This window comes from Delphinapterus leucas, chromosome 2 (assembly GCF_059928025.1).
Source record: "Delphinapterus leucas isolate spDelLeu-1000000601 "Yukka" chromosome 2, BTC_Dleu_Yukka2, whole genome shotgun sequence".
Taxonomy (NCBI): domain Eukaryota; kingdom Metazoa; phylum Chordata; class Mammalia; order Artiodactyla; family Monodontidae; genus Delphinapterus; species Delphinapterus leucas.
This window is the reverse complement of record NC_143130.1, coordinates 66,661,703-66,684,906: the sequence shown is the minus strand read 5'-3', so window position 1 is coordinate 66,684,906 and position 23,204 is coordinate 66,661,703. Positions and strand designations below refer to the sequence as shown.

General features: G+C 35.2%; 1 protein-coding gene across 8 annotated transcripts in view; it reads right to left on the bottom strand.

The window, feature by feature from the left end:
- The window catches only part of MYO9A (myosin IXA), a 269,595-nt gene that overhangs the window by 98,694 nt on the left and 147,697 nt on the right, over nt 1-23,204 (bottom strand). For all 8 annotated transcript variants that reach the window (XM_022579925.3, XM_022579928.3, XM_022579929.3 and 5 more), the window contains 3 exons: nt 12,090-12,233; nt 10,547-10,586; nt 4,154-4,276 (listed from right to left, as the gene is read on the bottom strand). In XM_022579925.3, coding sequence (XP_022435633.1) covers nt 4,154-4,276; nt 10,547-10,586; nt 12,090-12,233 — 307 coding nt within the window. The remainder of the gene's footprint in view (nt 1-4,153; nt 4,277-10,546; nt 10,587-12,089; nt 12,234-23,204) is intronic.

The following is a 23,204-nucleotide window of genomic DNA, read 5'->3' as shown; positions in this document are numbered from 1 at the left end:
ATCCAGAGTAGGGTGAGGGTGGCTATTTACCTAACCACTGAAATAAGAAAAATATACATATGGTCTACCACCTTGTTATTTGTTTCTATTTATTTAATCTGCTCTTTCTTTTATCCTGTCTTTTTAAAACTGAGTATACAGTTGACGCTTGAACAACACAGGGGTTAGGGGTACTGACCCTCTGTGCTGTTGAAAACCCACATGTAACTTTAAAGTTGGCCCCCGGTATACTTGGTTCCACCCTACCTGGAGTTCAAATCCTCAGATTCAACCAACCACTGACCATGTAAAACTGCAGTGTAACTACTGAAAAATATTCCATGTGTAAGTGGACCCCTGCAGTTCAATCAAGGATCACCTGTATTTTATGATTCCATTTTAGTTCTGCTATTAGCTCATTACCTATGATAAGCTTTTATTTTTTTAAGGATTTCTCAAGACTTTATATCTTTAACATATCACAGTCTGCCTTCAAATAATGCTACACCATTACCTGTATAGTGTACAGTATACAGGTAATGCTGTAACTTTACAACAGTATAAACTTTACAACAGTATAAACTTATATTTAGCCCCTCCCTTTTGTGCTACTTTTGTCATACATTTTATTTCTACCTCACAATATATTATTATTTTTTTCTTCTATAGTCAATTATCTTTCTAAAAAATTAAAAGAAGAGAAAAAGTATTTATGATAGTTAATTACACTTCTATCATTCTGGCAATCTTAGTGTTTTGTATAGATCCAAAATCTATGGTTTTCTCATCATTTTTATCCCAAACTTAACATTCTTATAATGTAGATTTCCTGGCAATGCATTCTCTCAACTTTTGTCTGAAAAAGTCTCTATATAACCTTCAATACTCACGTGCATAGAATTTTAGAGTGACAGTTTTTTTCCCCCTTTCAGTTTTTTAAAAATACTACTCTTGAATTCTGCCTTTCATAGTTTCTGATGAGAAACCTACTGTTATTCTTATATTCATTTCATGGCACATAAATGTTGTCTTTTTTTCTCTGGCTGTATTTAAAATTTTCCCTTTTTAACTGGCTTTAGCACTTTGATGTGATGTGTATTGGTGTTTTTAGGTTTGTTCTGCTTGGGATTTGGTGAGATTCTTTGATCTTATATTATTCATAAAAATAAGGAAATATTTAGGTCATTATTTCCTCAAATTTTTTTCTGTATCCCCCTCTCTTGACTTTCCTTCTTAGATGCCAATTACACCTATGTTCAATGATCTAATATTTTCCCACAAGTTACTACTGCTGTTTTTCATTTTTTCCATCTTTGTTATTTCTCTCTGCACTTTATTTTAAAGTAAATGTAACTTCTAATTCACTACTTCGGCAAATAGGTGTTAATCCCATCTAGCTTATTTTTATTTTCAAATATTACATTTTTAATCTTTGAAAGTTCCATTTGAGTCTTTTTCATATCTTCTATTTTCTTCTCATCATTATTCATGTTTTTCTTCGGACATATTTATATGATTTATAATAGCTATTTTGAGATCCTCATCTAAATGCTATTTCCATAATCTCTGTCATTTTTAGATGTTTCTTTTTCATTTTTCAATATTTATTTATATATTTGGTTGCACTGGGTCTTAGTTGCAGCAGGCAGGCTCCTTAGTTGCGGCTCACAGGCTCCTTAGTTGTAGCATGCAAACTTTTAGTTGCAGCATGCATGTGGATCTAGTTCCCTGACCAGGGATAGAACCCCGGCCCCCTGCATTGGGAGCATGGAGTCTTCACCACTGCACCAGGAGGGAAGTCCCTAGATCTGTTTCTAATGATTGATTTTCTTCTCCCTTGCTATGGGTTGTTTTTTCCGATTCTTTGCATGCCTAGTAATTTCAGATTGGATGCTAGTGTGATTTTACATTGTTGGATTTTGTTATATTCCTTTAAAGAGCAACAGACATTTTCCCCTGGGGCTGTTAAGTTATAAAGGATCACTCTGATTCTTTCAAGACTTGCTTTTATTACGCTTTGTGAGGGCAGGTCCAGAGCAAAACCTTGGCATTTGTTTGGATTCCCTCTCCCTGGGCTATAGCAAATTGCCTTTATGCAGTAACCTGGGACTTGCCTCATTTACTTCCCTCTTCTCAGGGATCATAATCCTGCAGTGCTTACTGTCTAATATCTAAAAACATTCTATTCTTATCTTTTGTCCAGTTTTCTAGTTGTTTATAGCAGAAGGGCAATTCCTGTATCGGTTAATCCTTCATGAGTTCTATGATTTCATTTTGATGAAAGTAAATATTCGTTCACAAGAAGTGTATGAAGTCAAAGACAGCTGGGTGCCATCTATCTCCATCACTTCTAATTTCCTCACCTGTACAATAAGAATGACAGTATTTATCTCACAGAATTGGAGGAAAAATAATGTATGTATATAAATTTTTAGTAAAGGATCTGGAGAATATAGTACTCATTACTTTTATAATACTTAACAATGTATTAGAAACATTAAAGATGACTCTTTTTGCAAATGTTAAACACAATACATGAATTTAATTTGAAAATATCCATAATCCCTGAATTTGGGGGATTTTAAGGGACATGATAGGATTGTAATTATAACTAAGTTTTATTGTAGTAGCTATAATGTGTACTCTTCAGATTAAAGTCTGAGTTTGGTATACAGGCACCTGTAAAAGATCCAAGGTAACAAAATAAAGGACACAACAGCTTAATGGTTCTACCCTTCATAATTATGAGATTAATGCTTCCTTTTCAGATACCAAGCTCACCACGTTACCTTTTGATCAGAATTTGGCTTCCCACCTTGATCTGCTGCTAATCAGGAGGAAATGTGATCATGAACTAACAATTATAACAAGTCTGCCTATGACTCTTATTTCTCATTGTATATTAATAAACTTTGATACTGTTTTACAGCAGTGTTTATAGTTTATCAGTCAGCATGATATTTTTGTTCCCTGTAAATTCATCTTTGCATTTCTAAATCCATAAAGTGAAAACCCAAACTCTGGGATGTGAAGACACCACCGAGGTATAGACAGATCTGTCTGGTCAAGCAACATCTCTCTCTTTTTTTAAATAATCAAATACCATTAACCCATAGGACTGTGATTTAAGAAGGAATTTTTTTTAATTCATGGCAGAGCTTCCATTATATATTCAATTGTCTTTCCTTTAACTTTATTAGCACCTAATAAGTTATAAGTTGTTTGGCTCTTCGATCTTGTCTTTTTTTTTTTTAAAGAGCACTTTGACCAAGTAGCTTTTATAGAATCAAATTTTTGTCTAGGCCTACCGTGAAAATTGTCTAAAATAAAATGACATTTCTAGCCTACAGTTTGAAGAACTGTGCTTATAAATCAAACAAGATCATATCCAGTGATATGTTAGTAGATAATTTACATTCAGGTATCCTGGATTAAACAGGAGCATTGAAAAACGTGATAACATAGAAGTATAGCTATCGGCAAATAAAGAAATTTTTAGTTAACAGTGAATGACACTTCTGTGATAAAAGCATGAGGTAGAGTAAAATTATGTAAAGCACTGTTTCCTTTAAAAATTTCAGCTCTTTTTCATAAATATCTAGCAAATGAATAGAATGTTAGAGATGATTTGAGAAGAATGAGAAGAATTCCAAGAGAATTTTGTAAAGTTATTCTGGAGGTTATTTGGTTAATTTATTATGATCATATTTATTCCTAAATGCCCAGTTACAATGAAAGGAACTGGATTCCTATATACACAAAACTAAAATAAACAATCAAGAAAAAACTTACAATTCCATTGAGTTAAATGTTGATGGCAGTAGCATGTGGTTTAAATATATAGGGAGAAATATATACATCATTATGTTAACAGTGACCATATCTGGGCAGTCAATTTTCTGATGCTTTTCTCCTCACACTGAAAATAATAAATTATTCTTTGGGATATGCACTATCCAGAGATACAAGGATGAAAAACAAAAGCACTTGACATTTTTTCCCCATCTTTGGTACTTCCATCCAAAATGACCATTATAGTATAGCTTTTTAGTCACATGAATCATATCCCATTCAGGTATCTTGCAGATCACTTTGATCTTACAATGTCAATCTGAACAAAACAAATTCCTCTCTGTTAAAAATAAAAGGAAAAAAAGGTAAAACAGAAAACAACCTGAAACTGGGCACTGATGCTGGGAGGTTTCTTCTTCTTGTGCAAATGAAGAAGAGACTTGGTAATGCGATCCTGTAGGGTCAGTCTTGTCAGGTGCTTTAAAGACTTTACTTCTAGCAAGTGCTGAAAAGCAGGGGGAAAAAATCAAATTCTTCATATAAATTAATCTAAGAATAGGAAAAACAAAATTGTAAGCCAGTTTTCATTATTCATGCGTATAATGACTGTGGTGAATATGAGCGATTAATATTCAATGTCCATTTTTACCCTCCTTCTGCTTTCTTACAGAAGCTTACCAGCTAAAAAGAAACTACATTTCCCAAACTCTCTTACATCTCAGGTTCTGGATGTGATTTAAGTTCATCAATTCCCACACGTGAAACCGGGAAGGTCTAACTAAGGCAGAGGCTTTGGCTACTAGTTTGTTTCTGCTGGCAAACATGTACACAGAAGTACTTAAGTTTTCGGTGGTCCCAGTGCCCAGGCACTACTTTTTAAAGTGTTGTGAGGCAGAGTGCAGGGCATTTGTGTTGTCACTGCAACTCTAGTAAAAGCACCTTAGCCCCGAAGCCAACAGTTGTAGCAGCTTCTTCTTGATTCCTGGATTACATACACCACAGGTGGTATGAGCCTGGAAGCAGCACCAGTGATAGTGGCTTCCTCATTTCGTGATAGTGGCTTCCTTATTTCCTAGCTTTCTGAGTACAGCTGAGGTCAGTTCTGCTCTGTTGTTTTAATACTTCTGATGACTTCTGTAAGCACCTCTTTGAATAAAGTCCCTTTCTACTTAACAATATCTATGGTTGTTAGTTATCTGCAACTGAATCCCGACTCACACAGATAATAAATTAAATTCAATCCCTGGGCTATACTGTAGGTAAGCCAGGAACACGTACACAGAAAAAAAGAAAATGTAGTCCCTATCAACCCGCATCCTGAGGTCCTAATTATTAATCTTAAAAATAAGATATAAGTTACACATAAAGCAACTAAAGAATACAAAACAGGACACTAATAAAGTATTTTGGAGCTTTTTTTAGCTAATCATTAATCAGTTTTTAAAATCCTACTAATTTATGGCTGTGAGTTTGTCAATGGAAAAAATGTATCTATACAGTTGTGCAACCGCATATGTTATTTAAAAAGTAGTAAAAGTTTTATTGTATGAGAAGCACAGAATTGAGTTACAAGTATGACAAATTAAAAGACTAAGAAATATTAATTTTGACAAGATAAACATTAAAAAATAAAAACTTCTAAGTGGCATTAAGTACAATATACATTTCAACAATTCCACCTAAGAAAAAATATTTTCAATAATGACAAAGATTTATTATCCATATATAAGAACTGTAAAAAAAATCCTTTAAAAAATACATCCAGTGATAATAAATGAGCAGAAGACTTCAACAGGCAATTCTCAAAATATAAATGACAAGTAACATAATGACAATCAATCTCACTTTTAATCAAAGAAATACACATTTTCTTTTAAGGAGATTTTCTGCACATCAGGTTGGCAAACATAGTAAAGGCTGATAAAACCCAGTATACATGAAATAGGCATATTTATGCACTGTTCTTAGGAATGCAAATCATTATAATCTTTCTGATAAACCATTTCACGCCTACATATTTATCTAAGGAGAGCTCTGAATGTTATTTCTGACAATGTACTTCAAAAAAATAGTGAAAAATTCTAAACAAAAGCAATAAGGAACTATACAGAATTTTTTTCATAAAGTATGCTTCATTCACACAACTGAATACTATACAGCTCCTAAAAATACTGTAACCTATATTTACTGACATGGAAAAATATCTGCAAATACTCTTGACCAAAAAACCCCACACAAAACAATAATATATATGTAAATATATATAGTACATGTGTATATTGAATTTTGAGAGTTTATACTTAATTTTTATTAGTATTTTTGAATTCTTACAAAAAGATTCATTGTATATTAAGAAAAAAATAATTTTACATACTGGTCAGGACTCAATTAGAAGAGTTGTGTGGTTTACCCATAAGTAAAATGAAATTAGCACTGAAGCCTAAAATTATTGCCCCCCCCCAAACATTTAAGATACTTCTGATAAAAAGACCTCGGAAATGGTTGCATTTTATAAACCATATCTAAAGCAATGGTAAAATTAATTACTAAATGTCACTATGTGAAAAAGGGTCAGATGAACTGTGAAAAATACAAGTAACTATTTTTTTTTAAACTATTAAAAAGTCCTTCCCATCAAGGAGTTTAATTAGAAAGGTAAAAACAAAAAAAAATCCACATTCATTCTTATCTCAAGGTCTTTCCAATCTTTTCATTTGCTTGGAATACTCTATAGCTAGACCTTTACATTGCTTGATTTTCCTTAGCATTCACCTTATAGCTTAAATACCCAAGCTTTCTCATAAAGCTATTTTCTTAAATACCCCAAAGGCAGCCCCCATCTAAATCAATAATATGTCATTTTATTTTATTTTCCTCTTTGCACATAATATCATCTAAATCATCTTTTGTTTAGTTGCGTATTTTTTTCTCTTTCTCTAAAAGAATCACTATGAGAGAGCAAGGATTCTCTGACTGGACTGTTTATCTCAGCACCTCCAATGCCTAAAACAGTGTCTGGTACTGCAAACTCAATAAATATTAGTTTGGATAAATGAACGAATAGTTAGCAAGTAATGATTTTTGAACAATGTTTCCTCAGCAACTGGAGACCAGTCTCTTGTCCACAAAACTCACCATGATTAGATCTATCAACAAATATTCAGTGATTACTACAGATTCTGTTCTAAGTGCCAGGAATACATTGCATTCAAGTACAGGGAAACAGACTATAAGGAAATTAAAAAATAAATGATAATCTGAGGGTTATTAAGATTTATGAAGAAGATAAAACAGGGCAAGGAAGAAAGGAGAGACAAGGCGGAGCAGAACAATGTGGAAGACAGGAGGCTAAGGAGGCAAGAGAGAGATAAATCCAGGCAAGGGACAGCTTCAATAGTCCAGTATGATGTGACAAAAACCAAGAACTGAACTGTGGGCCCAAGATCTAGCAGAAAACAGATACGGGGTTAATTCCTTTCTTAGGTCTTCTGTTCATTATCTACTTTATTCCTTTCTTAATTCCATCTTCATTGTTTAGCTTATTAAGATTAGTCAGTTCATTCTTTTTTAAACAATTATTTACTGCTTGCTGTGCAAGGTGCTGTACCACAAAGATTAAGAAGATATTGCTCATGTTGTTAAAGACAACTAAAATGCACAATAAACTTACCTTCAACGTTTGAGCCTGAGTGACTACAAAAATTCAGTAGGGGAGTGACAAACCAAAATAGCTTTGGGGATCAAGTCTGAGAGATGAGCAGGGTGTCAAAGTAGAAATGTACAACAAGGGAACTGTCAGTAAAAGACTGAAAATTTAAAGGTAGATCATATTAGAAAGGTATATTTAATAGAAGTGATGGTTTCAAGGTATGAGAGGGAAAGTACTCTCTAGGAGAGAAACGGAAAGAACTATCAAAACAGAGCTATATTAACAGAAGGCTAAGGGCTGTTGGATTATATGTGTTGAATATTTGCCTGTGTTTATTCAGAACTGTAATAAAAATAAAGCATTCTAAATCCTACCTATATCAATAAAATGAGGTGCCCTTAATACAGGTGACTGAATCTTATTTCCAGTAGCGATAAAAGTTGTAGGGATGCGTACAATAATGATTCATACTCAAGGTAAGAAAGTGGCTGCAGATTTCGCAAAAGGGAAAAGAAGTTCAGGTTATCTACACTTCTGTTGCTTCCTTCCACATCACCTAAAACTAACTTAACGCAACCAAAATATTTAATCAGCAAATGACCATAGTCAATGAGGATATAGGATCTGTCACTTTAATTTTTTTTTTTTTTGTGGTACGCGGGCCTCTCACTGTTGTGGCCTCTCCCTGTTGTGGCCTCTCCCGTTGAGGAGCACGGGCTCCGGACGCACAGGCTCAGCGGCCATGGCTCATGGGCCCAGCCGCTCTGCGGCATGTGGGATCTTCCTGGACCAGGGCACGAACCCGTGTCTCCTGCATCGGCAGGCGGACTCTCAACCACTGCGCCACCAGGGAAGCCCACCACTTTAATTTTATTAATATATACTTGTTTTGCCTTGGTTTGAAATGGACTGAAAGAAACAAGCAAAACACAAACACTCATTAAGCACAATTAGAAAAAATAAGGCATATTTAAAGAAGAATAGGAAAGTAAGATGAAGAGTGAGGTTACTAAACAAAGCACACATCATGCCTACATGTATGTACACAGATAAGCCACAGCTTCAGCTCTAACATTCTGGCAGCAAATATGAAGAAAATACTTATTATTTATTGAATACTAATCATGCACATACCAAATATATATCTCTCATCCTAACATATATTATCCTCCACATTACAAATGAAGAGACAGAGGTTAAGACAAGTTCGAGAACTAACTCCAAAAATCAAAGAGCAGGGACTTCCCTGGTGGCGCAGTGGTTAAGAATCCCCCTGCCAATGCAGGGGACACGGGTTCGTGCTCTGGTCCAGGAAGATCCCACATGCCGCGGAGCAACTAAGCCCATGTGCCATAACTACTTAAGCCCGCGTACCACGACTACTGAGGCCTGCGCGCCTAGAGCCCATGCTCTGCAACAAGAGGAGCCACCTCAATGAGAAGCCCACGCACCACTGCAACTAAGAGTTGCCCCAGCTTGCTGCAACTAGAGAAAGCCCACACACAGCAGCAAAGACCCAACACAGCCAAAAAATAATTAATTAATTTTTTAAAAAATCAAAGAGCAGGTAACAGATCCATCATTTGAATGTAGGTCAGTTTGACTTCAAGGTCTATATTCTCACAGACTATGTTGCCTTTCTAATATTAAATATATGTACTTGAATACACAAGACACACTAAAATAAACAAAAGATTAGCCATATTTAATTTTAAAAGATTGAGAAATAGATGGGATTCCCATGATTGATGATTGAATGGAATCATTCACTTCAGATGTATCCAACATATTCTTGTTGTCTATCATGTAAAGTTTAAGAAGTTATAAAAGAATGTATATATATGTATAACTGAGTCACTTTGCTGTACAGCAGAAATTAACACAACATTGTAAATCAACTATACTACAATTAAAAAGAAATAATTTATCCATTTGAGGAGAGGGTAAAGAACAGCACAAACACTAGGTCCAGAGGTGGCATTCAAAATACTAAAAGGCTAGAGAGACAGTGAAGGAAAAAAGAAAGACAAATGAACGATAATGAATATTTGACAATGAATGTAGTCTCCTCTCTTTCTCTCTACATAAAATTGTTTCATGTAAGACCATAATCACAAACCACTTAGGTAAATTTTCTTTGTGGCTTAAAACGTATTTGTCACTACCACAAACCACATCAGCAGTACATTAAATTTTCTTTGGAAATATAAGGTGACTTAAGTAGAAGGAAAAATTAAAGACAGATTCATTTTCTTCTTTCTTGAACTAGAGAATCATGACAATAAATAGCTCTTTTTCAGTTCTTTTAGAATTTTGAAATTATGCCCATTAACAAAGTTACAAATGACAGGACTCCTTCTTTGGGAGAGCACAAGAGAAAGAAAAACTCAGTAAGATTTTTCTTTCTTTAGTAAATTTAATAAATATTTTGGAATGTAGATTAGAGTCAGCAAATTACAACCCCTGGGTCAAATCCTGCCCACTGTTTTTATAAGATTTATATGGTTGCAAAAAGAATTAAATAATATATGATGGCATGTGAAAATTAAATGAAATTCAAATTTCAGTGTCCATAAATAAAGTTTTATTGGAATACAGTCACTCTCATTCAGTTACATATTGTCTACAGCTGCATTTGTGCTATGATAGCAGAGCTAAGTAATTATAACACAGACCAGAACAGATAAGCCTGCAAGCCTAACTGGACCTTTACAGAAAAGCCTGGCTAACTAATGCTAATGATGAGAGTTAGGTAAGCATTACTTAGAAATTATTTTTAAATCAGATAAAATTCAGAATTTTATCTTAACCTGACTCAAGGAGAAATGAAAAGATCTTATGCAAAGATGCAATTACTCAACAAAAATTTACATTTATATTCAGAAGCTCTTCAAACACTAGAAAATGGGACATATCACAAATATTTACCTGAACCATTAAACTTGGCCATTTCATAATATCCAGCATTATTTCTAAAATGGTTTCAACTGAATATACACAATTAACCTCTATTTTGGGTACAAATAAGATATTTCTTTTTTTGTTTATGAAGATCATTTGCATTAATAATAAAAAAATAATTATGAAATGGGGCACTAACAGAAAAATTTTTTTCGTAATACTCACCTTTGGAAGGCCAGGCTTGGATTTGAAATTTTTGTTTCTCCTATAGAGATAAATCATACATTAGGAAAAAAAAAAACACGGTAGAGATGAATGATTTCAAGATCTCTACTAAAACAACAGATTATATACCCATTTCCAAGTTATAGGTCGCCTAAATGAAAACACTGTCTAATTCAACTAAGCAGTCACCTTTGGGAAGGAAAGATAAGAGAAGAAAAGAGATGCCTGCTCTGTAATACAGGTACAAACACATTTAAGCCCGATGATAAGTAACATAATGTACATTCAAAGCTGAAGTTTCGTTTTCTTTTGGATGTTAATAGGGCTCTGCATTCTTAAACCTAAAGAGGCATTGTTTCTGTCATTTTAAACTTAAATAGATGTCTAATTTCATGAATTTTTAAAATGTACTTTTCACTAAGACTCATGATCTTCCATTTTTAGAAATTAAAAATTCTCCTTTGCCCTTTTTTCCCTTATTCATAATTCAGTATCACACTTACATCAAATCTTTTTTATTTTTAATGGCTACATACAGGGAATAAAGCCCAATGCTTATGAACATGGGCTGGGGTGTCAGGAAGACCCTGGCTTGAATCTAAGCTCTTTCACCTACTAATTCTGGAGTATAGCAAGACTTATACAAATTGAGCCTATTAACACTGTTAAGCGATGATGTAGGGATTAAGGAATCCAATTCAGTCACACTTCTAGCTAGTGGTCAAAAAATATGCTTTGGAAGTGTTTGAAATATGTTGATATAGGTAGCTAAGAACTTTTTACTTGTCTACCATGCATGGTTATATCTATGTCCTCAAACCAGTTCTAAATCAGGTAAGGAGGAATGGCAGGCTTGGGTTAAGTGTTATATATCACCATACAGGTGCCCCTTGAACAACACAGGTTTTGACTGTGCAGTTCCACTTATAAGTGGAATTTTTTTTCAACAGTTTTTTCAAAACTGTATGCTTCTTCTCTTGTTAATTGTCTTTCAAGTTACTGTACTTGATCTGAGGTTGGTTGAATCTGTGGATGTGGAATCACAGATACCGAGGAGCAGTGGATATGGAGGGCTGACTACAGGAAACACACAAATTTCTGACTGTACAGAGGGTTGGCACCTCTAACCCATGCAGTGTTGAGGGGTAAACTGTATATGGCCCCATTCACCACTTCATAAGGGATTTTCCTGCCCAATTTGTTAGGATTGCCAGAATTAAAGGACAACTGCAGTTAAAGACTAGGAATCCTAAAAAGAGCTATCAGTTTTTGCTCTCTCTGGATGTAGGGTCTGTTAAAGAGCAATAAAGAGTCATCTCCATAATAAGTATATTCAGCCTGATTCTCCTGGTGAGATGAAAACAAACACCAGCTTTATAATATAGGAGACTGTCACAGCTCTAAATTCTGACTACTTCTGAGTCTTGTTTCACTCAAAATTCTACTCATGAAAATAATGCTTCATGATCACCTCTCTTCGTTTTTAGCCAGAAATTTTAAATCAGTCATAAAAAAGCAATCCACATTATTGATCAATACTAACGTGAGAATTCCATGGGCTCTCTCCAAGAGTTTGCTGCTAGCTGAATTAGCGAATATCCCATCTTTATCAAGCAAGGAGGTGTTACTGGATAGTCTGCTCTGGCGAATCCCTGTTCTGCCATTCCAGGCAAAATCAAATGTTTCACTGTAAAAATTAAATAGAGTACAATGTGCTTTGTTAATTGAGACATCCTTAAAACTCTATACATTTCTTAAAAAAGTAAAATAAAACTTTAAACACTAAAGTTAAAATTTAGAAAAAATGCTAAACCAGCAGAAAATGGTTTTATCAGAGAGATTACTGATTAATTTGGCTTATCTTTTACTCCTTCAGAACAAAAAATTCCTATGGATTCTAGCACATTCACATTCAAATGTGCATGAAGGTGAGCACATCATATAGCTAATACCTTTAAATATACCACTTAACAAGCAGTAAATGATATAATGTATTAAAATATAATGTCATGGCTTTTGCCTGTGTTTGAAGCCCAAGCCCTCTTTCCTTTTGAAAAAAGGATATATTAGTCACTGAGTGTAACCACTTCTTTGAGTTTCACTTCTTTTCGGAGAATACTCATGTACGTAAAACATTAATAAAAACTGTATGCTTCTTCTTCTGTTAATTGTCTTTCATTAGTTTAACTTACAGGCCCGCAGCCACTGAACCTAAGAAGGCAGACGAAAAGTTTTTTCTCCCTGACAGTTTCATACTATATAATTTGATTTATATAACATTCGCAAAATAACAAAACTACAGAAATGAAGAACAGATTAGTGGTTGCTAGAGGACAGGAAAGGGACATGGAAGAAGGATAATACAAATAAGCAGCATGAATAAATTCTTTTATGATGATGAAAGAGTTCGGTATCTTGATTGTGGAGTTGGTTACACAAATCTATACATGGGATAAAACTGCAAAAAACTACCCATACACACACACACACACACACACACACACACACACAGATTTTTTTAAATGGTGAGAACTGTAGTCTAATTAATATTAATGTAACAATGTAACTTTCCTGGCTTTGATAATATACTACCAGTATATAAGATGTCATTTAAGGAAAACTGAGTGAAGGGTACATAGGACTCTATGAACTATTTTTTTCCTTTGTACTATTTTTGAAACTTCCTGCTTTTGAAAAATGGAATATAACCTTAAAATATTTATTTTCCAATTAGTTCTTTATTTAAACTATAGTACTTTTTAGATAGCCAGGACAATATCTTTAAAATCTTGTAATAGCTTTGTTCTGTCCTTCTGGTCAAGCTTCTTACTAAGAACAACAGAAGATAAAAAAAAAAATAATCAAACATGCAAAACTTTATCTACAAAAATTTTCATCAATATCAAGAAAATTAGAAACAACCTAAATAAACAACAATTGGAAATAAATGAAAGAAGTTATATTATAACCACCCCCATGGAAGTCTATAAGGTCATTAAAAATCATGTGGGAGCAGCAAAGGAAACCATAAACAAGACCAAAAGACAACCCTCAGAATGGGAGAAAACATTTGCAAATGAAGCAACTGACAAAGGATTAATCTCCAAAATTTACAAGCAGCTCATGCAGCTCAATAACAAAAAAACAAACAACCCAATCCAAAAATGGGCCGAAGACCTAAATAAACATTTCTCCAAAGAAGATATACAGATTGCCAACAAACACATGAAAGAATGCTCAACATCATTAATCATTAGAGAAATGCAAATCAAAACTACAATGAGATACCATCTCACACCGGTCAGAATGGCCATCATCAAAAAATCTAGAAACAATAAATGCTGGAGAGGGTGTGGACAAAAGGGAACAGTCTTGCACTGTTGGTGGGAATGTGAACTGGTACAGCCACTATGAAGAACAGTATGGAGGTTCCTTAAAAAACTAAAAATAGAACTACCATACGACCCAGCAATCCCACTACTGGATATATATCCTGAGAAAATCATAATTCAAAAAGAGTCATGTACCAAAATGTTCATTGCAGCTCTGTTTACAATAGCCAGGAGATGGAAGCAACGTAAGTGTCCATCATCAGATGAATGGATAAAGAAGATGTGGCACATATATACAATGGAATATTACTCAGCCATAAAAAGAAACGAAATTGAGTTATTTGTAGTGAGGTGGATGGACCTAGAGTCTGTCATACAGAGTGAAGTAAGTCAGAAAGAGAAAGACAAATACCGTAGGCTAACACATATATGGAATCTAAGAAAAAGAAAAAATGTCATGAAGAACCTAGGGGTAAGAGAGGAATAAAGACACAGACCTACTAGAGAAGGGACTTGAGGATACAGGGAGGGGGAAGGGTAAGCTGTGACAAAGTGAAAGAGTGGCATGGACATATATACACTACCAAATGTAAAACAGATAGCTAGTGGGAAGCAGCCGCATAGCACAGGGAGATCAGCTCGGTGCTTTGTGACCACCTAGAGGGGTGGGATAGGAAGGGTGGGAGGGAGATGCAAGAGGGAAGAGATATGGGAACATATGTATATGTATAACTGATTCACTTTGTTATAAAGCAGAAACTAACACACCATTGTAAAGCAATTATACTCCAATAAAGATGTAAAAAAAAATAAGAAAATAAAAAAAATAAAGTAGAGAGAACTCAGGGACGGTAAAAAAAAAAAAGGCTCATAATATACAGTTTGAGACACAGAAATGAGAAATACTCCTAAGTGGTATTAAAATTTATATTTCCATGTCAATTTGTCTTAGTCCACTTTCTAAGAAAATTGTTTCAAGTCTAGGCTTGTTGAGCTTTGCTGAGATCTCAACTAGGTAAGTCAGTTTCTATATCTAGTATTTCTTAAAACAATATCTTATTGACTGCTGAGGGGCTTCATATTAAATGTCTTGAAGTTGAAAATGATACTGAACTTTAAGAACCTTAAAACTTTGTATATGTATGCATGAATGTTGCCAGTCTTTGTCTTATCTTCCCAACCAAATCATAGGGAAAGGTGTTTTGTTTAACTTTATATCCCCACAGTGTCTAACATAGTGTTACCCACACATAGTAGGTGCTGAAGAAATGTTGGTTTTTTAAATTGACCCCACCTGTTTTGCGCAAGGTCTTCATATTACCCATCCCAGTGCTTCATACAAATGCTGCCCCTCTTGTCTCATTTATCCCCTTACTTTGATCTCCCTATGATTTCCATAATCTCTCCTTCATTTTTTTCTTTAATCTCTCTCTGCCACCCCTCTGCCCTGCTCCTTCCAGCCCTAAGTGGGACATGAGGCCTTATGCAGCATCCTCATCTTAGCACGTGCTGGCCTCTGTGTTTGGTGCTGGGGGAACGAAGAAGACTAAGCCGTGGTCCCACTCACAGACTAGTAGGGGACAGAGGTGAGTCTGAGATGAACAGACTAGTAGAATAGGGGACAGAGATTGTCATATATCAACAGTGACAATAAGTGTGATAAATTCTGTAATTGAGACATGTACAAAGTGATATGATAGAAAGGAAGCAACCTAAGTGTCCATCGACAGATGAATGGATAAAGAAGATGTGGCACATACATACAATGGAATATTACTCAGCCATAAAAAGAAATGAAACTGAGTTATTTGTAGTGAGGTGGATGGATCTAGAATCTGTCATACAGAGTGAAGTAAGTCAGAAAGAGAAAAATACCATATGTTAACACATATATATGAAATCTAAAAAAAAAAAATGGCTCTGAAGAACCTAGAGGCAGGACAGGAATAAAGAGGCAGATGTAGAGAATGGACTTGAGCACATGGGGAGGGGGAAGGGCAAGCTGGGACAAAGTGAGAGAGTGGCATTGACTCTCTATTTTTACATTTGGTATTTTACACTACCAAATGTAAAATAGAGAGCTAGTGGGAAGCAGCCACATAGCACAGGGAGGGCAGCTCGGTGCTTTGTGACCACCTAGAAGGGTGGGATAGGGAGGGTGGGAGGGAGACACAAGAGGGAGGGGATATGGGGATATAAGTATACATATAGCTGATTCACTTTGCTATACAGCAGAAACTAACAATGTAAAGCAACTATACTCCAAAAAAGTTGTTTAAAAAAAAAGATCATGTGGGAGAACAGTATTTAATGGCATAAAGAGCTGTCTGCATATATTATCAAATCTAAATATTGTTGCATGATACAGTTTTAAGACAATTATATTTATATACATGGAAAGAAGAATATTTACCAAAAAGAATTTTAATGGACAAAATAGACATTTATTCAAAGAAGATATATGAATCATCAAAAAACATATACAAATCACTAATAAGCACATAAAAAGATACTGAACATCATTATTTAGGGAAATACAAATCAAAACTACAATGAGATACTACTTCATTCCCTCTAAGACAGGCAATAACAAAATGACAAGAATGTGCAGAAACTGGAACCCCTACCCATTACTACTGGGAATGTAAAATGTCCCAGCCAATCTGGAAGATAGTTTGGCAAACTCTCAAAATGTTAAACAAAATAGACAGTAACCATATAACACAGCAATTTCATTCCTAGGCATGTACTCAAAAGCACTGAAAACACGTCCACACAAAAACTTGTATGTGAATGTTCACAGCAGCATTATTCATAATAGCCAAAAAGTAGAACCCAAGTGTTCATTAACTGATAAATGTGTAACCAAAATATCCATAACATGAGATGTTACTCAGCCATAAAAATTAATGAAGTACTGGTACATGTTACAACGTAGATTATTGAAAACGTTATGCTAAACGAAAGAAGCCTCACATAAAAGGCCACATATTGTAGATTCCATTTATATAAAATTTCCAAAAAATATATATTTTTTCCAGAATAGGCAAATCTACAGAGACAAAAAGTAGATCATGTTTACCTACAGTGAGTGACAGTACGAGAAAAGGAAACATTCTAGTAAATAGGAAACTTCTTTTTGAACTGACTAAAATGTTCCAAATTAGATTTTGGAATAGTTGGCCAACTCTTAAATGAATTGTATACTTTAAGTGGGTGAAATTTTGTGGTATGTAAATTATATCTCAATAAAGCTATTTAAAACAAGGCCTCAGAAATCAGCAATGCTGTAACTAAAAGGAAATGTGGCGGTGTCTTCAAAATTCTGAAAAGAAGTTATTTCCAACCAAGAGTCTATACACACTCAAATTTCCGATCAAGTGTGAGGGCAGAATGAATGCATGCTTAGTTATACAAGGAATCAAAAACATGTTCCTCCTATATATACTTTCTCATGGAGCTTCTAGAGAATATGCTCTGTAAAAGTTTACAAAGTAGATCTATAAAAGGAAATAATGGTAGAAAAAACTGTTGATACAAAACAGAAGAATAACATAAGGAATGACCAATACAAAGGTAAAGACAACTGTGTGATAGATCTAGAGAACAAACCCCTCTGATCAAAAAAATGCCAGGAGAGATTTCTACAAGAAGATGAAATTAATTCAAGATGCATCTGTACATGATCAGAGGAAATTAAAACAATTGTCAAAAAAGCTTAGGGTTGAAATGGATATAAGCACCACCAAAGTGTAGAAGAAAATCTGGCTGAATAGATGACTTTGGACTGAGGAAACAATTATTCAAATAAGTTATTAAAAGGACAAATAATAGGGAAAAAATTAATAAATTTAACTACATTTACCATTTTAACCATTTTAAGTGTACAGTGGCACTAAGCACATTTATTGTTGTGCAACCATCACTACTATCTACCTCCAGAACTTTTAGCCAAACTGAAACTTTGTACCCATTCAACAATAACTCCCCATGCCCTCCAATACTATATAATATTATATAGCAACTAAAAAGAACAAATTACATGCCACAAGATGGATGAATCTTAGATAGATATTACTGAGGAGAAAAGTCACAGCAACCACATACTATATATTAGTATTTCTAAAACTCAAAAACTAGCTAAGCCAAATGACTCTTTGCTTAGAAAAACATATGTTTATTGTAAAACTATTTTTTAGAGCATAGTAATGGTATACATAAAATTCTGGATAGCAGTTACCTGTGGGGAGAGAGGGAGAATGATCAGAAAATATATGATAAAAAAGTGGCTGCAGCAATACTAATAATCTTCTGGTTCTGAACGTGGGTGGTATTCATTTTATTGATATGCTTCCTAATGTACATGTGTGTTTTGTATATTCTCTTGTATCAAATGCTACCTTAATATATAAAGACTGAATCAAAGCTTCCTATTAAACATGTATACTGCACACTTCTTATGTTCCATTTCAAATCCCGTAAGTCTTACCTCTTATTCTAGCTGCTGCTATTGCAAATGGTACTGTAACTAGTCATACACACAAATTTTGTCCAGCGTCAAACAGATGCTGCTGGCAGCACCTAGTTTCAGACTCCAGACACTTGCCTCTTGTCTGATGTAGGCTTCTGCTCTGCACTTACACAAGCAGAACTCTCTGTGGGGCTAGCAACCCCTGGAGCAATGGATTAGTCCCTCCTCTTTTCTTCCTCAAGGCAAATAGATGGTCCTGAGACACAAATCATTAAGCTTCTCAGTTGGTCCCACAGGGTTGAGCAACCAGTGGCCAACTCATTCATTGATTCTTGTATGGATTCTCCATCTTTCCCTTTTTTATTCCCATATCCCCCCTCCTGCTCCCTAGGATAACATTCTTAAATAAGCTACATTTATAAATAGACTATTTGGTGTTTGCATAAGGGAAACCCATAATAAGCTGCCATAGCATACTCCAGAGCAATTGTTTATGTCAGCCTCCAGCTGAAATACCACGAATTTGACAAAGTCATAAATTCACAAGGACAAAGAGTGAGAAGGAAGACTATGCAAGGGACAAGGAAGAGTAAAAGTTTAAAGTTGACAGACATGTAATAAGAGATGTAGTAGACTAGAAAAAATTAAAACCTAAGTTTATGTGTACGTCGGAATCATAGAAAAGGGGAGTCTATAGGGGTAGGCATGATTGAGAATACACATATGCTCGTGTGTGTGTGTGTATGTGTGTGTGTGTGTGTGTGTGTAGAGGCTGGGGTTTGGAGTGGGAGAGAGGCTAAAACAACAAAATGTAAGTTGTTCTCATTCAGAACTCTGGAAAGGGTCAGATATTAGAGATAACTGGTACCACTGCAAGGGTGATGCTGAATGGGGCTAAAAATAGGAAGTTAGTTTGAAAGTCTTTAAAAATGAGCTAGATCCTTACTCTTACCCTATATAGTGAAGTAACATTCCCTTCCTCAAACCGTTCAAAGATTTTACTTTATAGAAAAGTTGGAAACACATAATCTCAGGAGAAGTCAGAGACATTAGGCATAGCTAAAGGTAGGGGTAGGTGAGGTACACTGAAAATAGGAGGAATTAAGTGGAAGTATGCGTATGGAATCATGAGAAGCCCAGCTACATAGCTAGAACATCAGTAGCCAGATTTAAAAGCTATAGGCAGGGAAAACTGACTGACCCAAGAGAAACAATCTAGAGATAGCAGACATTTGGAAGTCACCAACTAAACACCGAGATCCCCGATTAATAACAAAATACATCTTCTAGCCCAAGAATCAACTGAGTGCATCTGCATAGCCAATGATTTATTCTCTCTCTCTAGATGAAGATCTCTCAGGAATCTCAAAGTAACATGTGCAAGCTGAAACTATCACTCCCTCTTCAAAACTGTTGCCTCTTTTATATTCCTTACTTAAGTACTAAGCCAGAAATCGAGAAATCATCCTTAATTACTCTGTCTCCTCACCCAATATATTCCACAAGTTTTATATAAGACATAGATTCCCCCCACCCTCTCTTTTCAGGAAACGAAGGCTACAAGAGCCACAATCTCAGAATACGAAGATAAGCTGAGCCAAGAACAAATTTTTGGTGACTCCCAAACCCGTGCTCTTTCTCCTATGTGTTATGTAAAGGCTTAAAATACAGCAAAAAGGTTTTACTGGTATTTTACACACTGAGTAACAGGAAGAGTCCCAGCATTAGAATGGCAGGCTCAATGGTGAAGTAGAAGGTTGGAAGTGAAAGAAAGCAAAAATTGGCTGTGCCTATTTTTAAGAGACGACAATCAATGGGATGCTGGGGAGAAAGAAAAAGCTGTGTGTGTACTTAAAAATCTTTGTGCCAGTTGGTTATTTCAGTGAAATGACTTGACGTAGGTATCTGTCTCAGTTTTTCTAGGGGCTTCCCTTAGCTTAGCACATTGTTATTAAGATTGATGGCATACACAGCGTCTTTGTTCTCTATATACAATGTACTCCTTATATATACATTAGATCACTGTCATATATTTGTTGCATACATATAAAAATTATTTGCACAAAGCATAGAAAATCCAACACAGACTTCTCATAAACACTGAATCCTCATAAAATCAGATGAGAGACATATAGATTTTCAATTTTCCTCCTTAATACAGGTTCACATCAATGTGTACCCATGACCACCTACTGCAAGCCATCATCTCCTGCCAGAACTGCTAGTCTTCCTGTATCCAATCCAGTGCCTCTCCAAATCATTCTCCATAAAGCAACCATAGAGATTCTTCTGAAACATCAGTCAGTCCCCTACTTAAAAGCATTAAATAAATTCTCATTACCCTTAAGATGAAGTACAGCCTCTCCAATACGGCTAACAAAGCCCCACATGAACTAGCCTATGTCTATTTGTCTTTCTAGAGTCGACTCTCATCATTTCTCTCTTCTTACTCACATTCTTTTAATTCTTTATTTGTGCCATGTTCTCTAGAGAGAGCTCTCTTTTTGCTCCTGGACCATCATACAGGTTGCTCCTCTGCCTATAAAACATCACCCTCCTCTTCAAAGGGCTCACCCTTACTCTTCACTCAGATAACAGTTTAAAAGATTCTTTTTCTGAAAAACATTTCTGAGGCATCTGGCCCCATATCCAATTCTTTAAATACAGTATTGGCATAAAAAATTTTAAAGTCCTCCTCTATGTTTCCATGGTATCTTATATTTCTCCAATCATATCACTTATCACATCTATCTCACAAAGTATTGAATCTCCAGTTTCTGCCACACGACCTGGCACGAAGTACTTGTTAAATAAACAAATGATCTGGCAGAACGCGAAGCTGTATCTGTCGTAATTTATTGCTTTATTTTTCTCTCAAGAATGATCTGACCTTCAGGAATGGAGTTACAGGCAAATAATGCTCCAGTAAAAAAGCCACTAATTTTTAAAACAAAGGACAAACAAAACTATGTAAAAACACACAAATATCATTTAGGATAACCAACATACGATATATTAAGGTGAAAAAATTTGGAAGAGACTTTTGAAACAACTATAGAATACTTTTTTTTTTTTTTTTTTTGCGGTACGGGGGCCTCTCACTGTTGTGGCCTCTCCAGTTGCGGAGCACAGGCTCCGGACGCGCAGGCTCAGCGGCCATGGCTCAAGGGCCCAGCCGCTCCGCAGCATGTGGGATCTTCCCGGACCGGGGCACGAACCCGTGTCCCCTGCATCGGCAGGCGGACTCTCAACCACTGAGCCACCAGGGAAGCCCTATAATACTTAATGTTTTAAACTTATACTAAAATGTGAGTATTATTTCATACTACTAATTTGCTATTATTATATGAACTGCTAATCACATATAACTGCTTACATTAATAACCAAGTTCTGTATTTTTTCATTAGGGTAGACAAAATACACTCTAAGACATGATCAAATGCCATGAGATTTATCTGGCTGTAACATATGAGAAATTACTCCAAGCTGTTTTATGTGACATCAAGTCATATTGGTTCTAAGAGAACCCTGAAATCCATTCACCTTTATAAATCATGTTAAATATGATAATTACCTAAAAAACCCTAGTAATAAATTATTTGACTTATCCTTCAAAAAAAGTATTTATTTTTGTTCTCATTGTTGCATTTTTATAATACAATGTCTCAGATGGTAAGCAGTCATTTACCCAGATCAAGAGGAAAAGTTGAATTTAAACAAAAATAACACTTTAGACAGTGAGTTTTCAGTTGCATTAAGAACAGAAATCAGGATCCACACATGCTACATAGTCAACTCTTAGAGGACAGGTTTATCCCAGTACTCAAATATGTGGTTATCAATATAGCCAAAGTCCTAAAAAATGGTGTCATAACCCACGAGTTTTAATGAGACTTATTCTAGTGCCTTAATGCCCTGGTATTAGCATGATAGTACAGCAGACCCCATTTAATTATAAAACATACCATATACTTCCACAATGTGCAAATTCATTATGTACTTGTCTACAATAAATTCTGATAATACTCTTTTTGCCCCTTAAATAACAAGTTGCCAAAGGCATATTTTCCCAATATAGGGTGGTATATTTTATTCTTCACACAATCTTCTCTACAACTATTCAGAAGAGCTTTTTCCATCTAGGAACGAATGTATCTTTGAAACCAGGGCAGTCTTTTTAGTTATTCACATTAAGTGTCACTTCAGCAGCCTCTATTTACCATCTCTGCTTCATGATATGTAATTATAGGCTCTGTACTTTTTTCAAATCATATTTTGATACAAAGACATCTGTTTCCAGTTTATACCCTCTTACCAAAAAGCAACTGCCCACTCAACATTGATGAAAGTTTTCTCTCTCACTTGAGGAATATTTGCACTGGCTAAAAATAGTTTTATATTTGCGTTTCCTTGTTTTTATACAGACTACATCAATTCTTAGTCCTAGATCACCAGCAAATTGGATGTTCCACTCTTTCATTTAAGAGTCACTTATTAGGAGTGTTCCATAGGGAAGGTCCAAAAGACTCCACTTAGTAGATACAAGCTCATGATTTCATGACTGATTTGATTTTCTGAGTATCTATTGTTCTATCCTCTCTATCTTCTCACCAATTTTCTCTAAAATATGTCTAAAATAAACTCACCAATACAACAAACACAAGCGGGGAGGCTCTCTTGTTAAGACTGCTAGCTGGCCTTTTCCTGATAACATTACTTCAATGCCACATATCTTTCTTTATCTTTCTTTATTGTACGCAAAGGAAAAGAATCAAGCTGGTGTGATCAATTTCTCTGTGAGGAAGGGTCTCAAAAATGAGCTTATACACATCTTTACAAAATCAGTTTGTCATT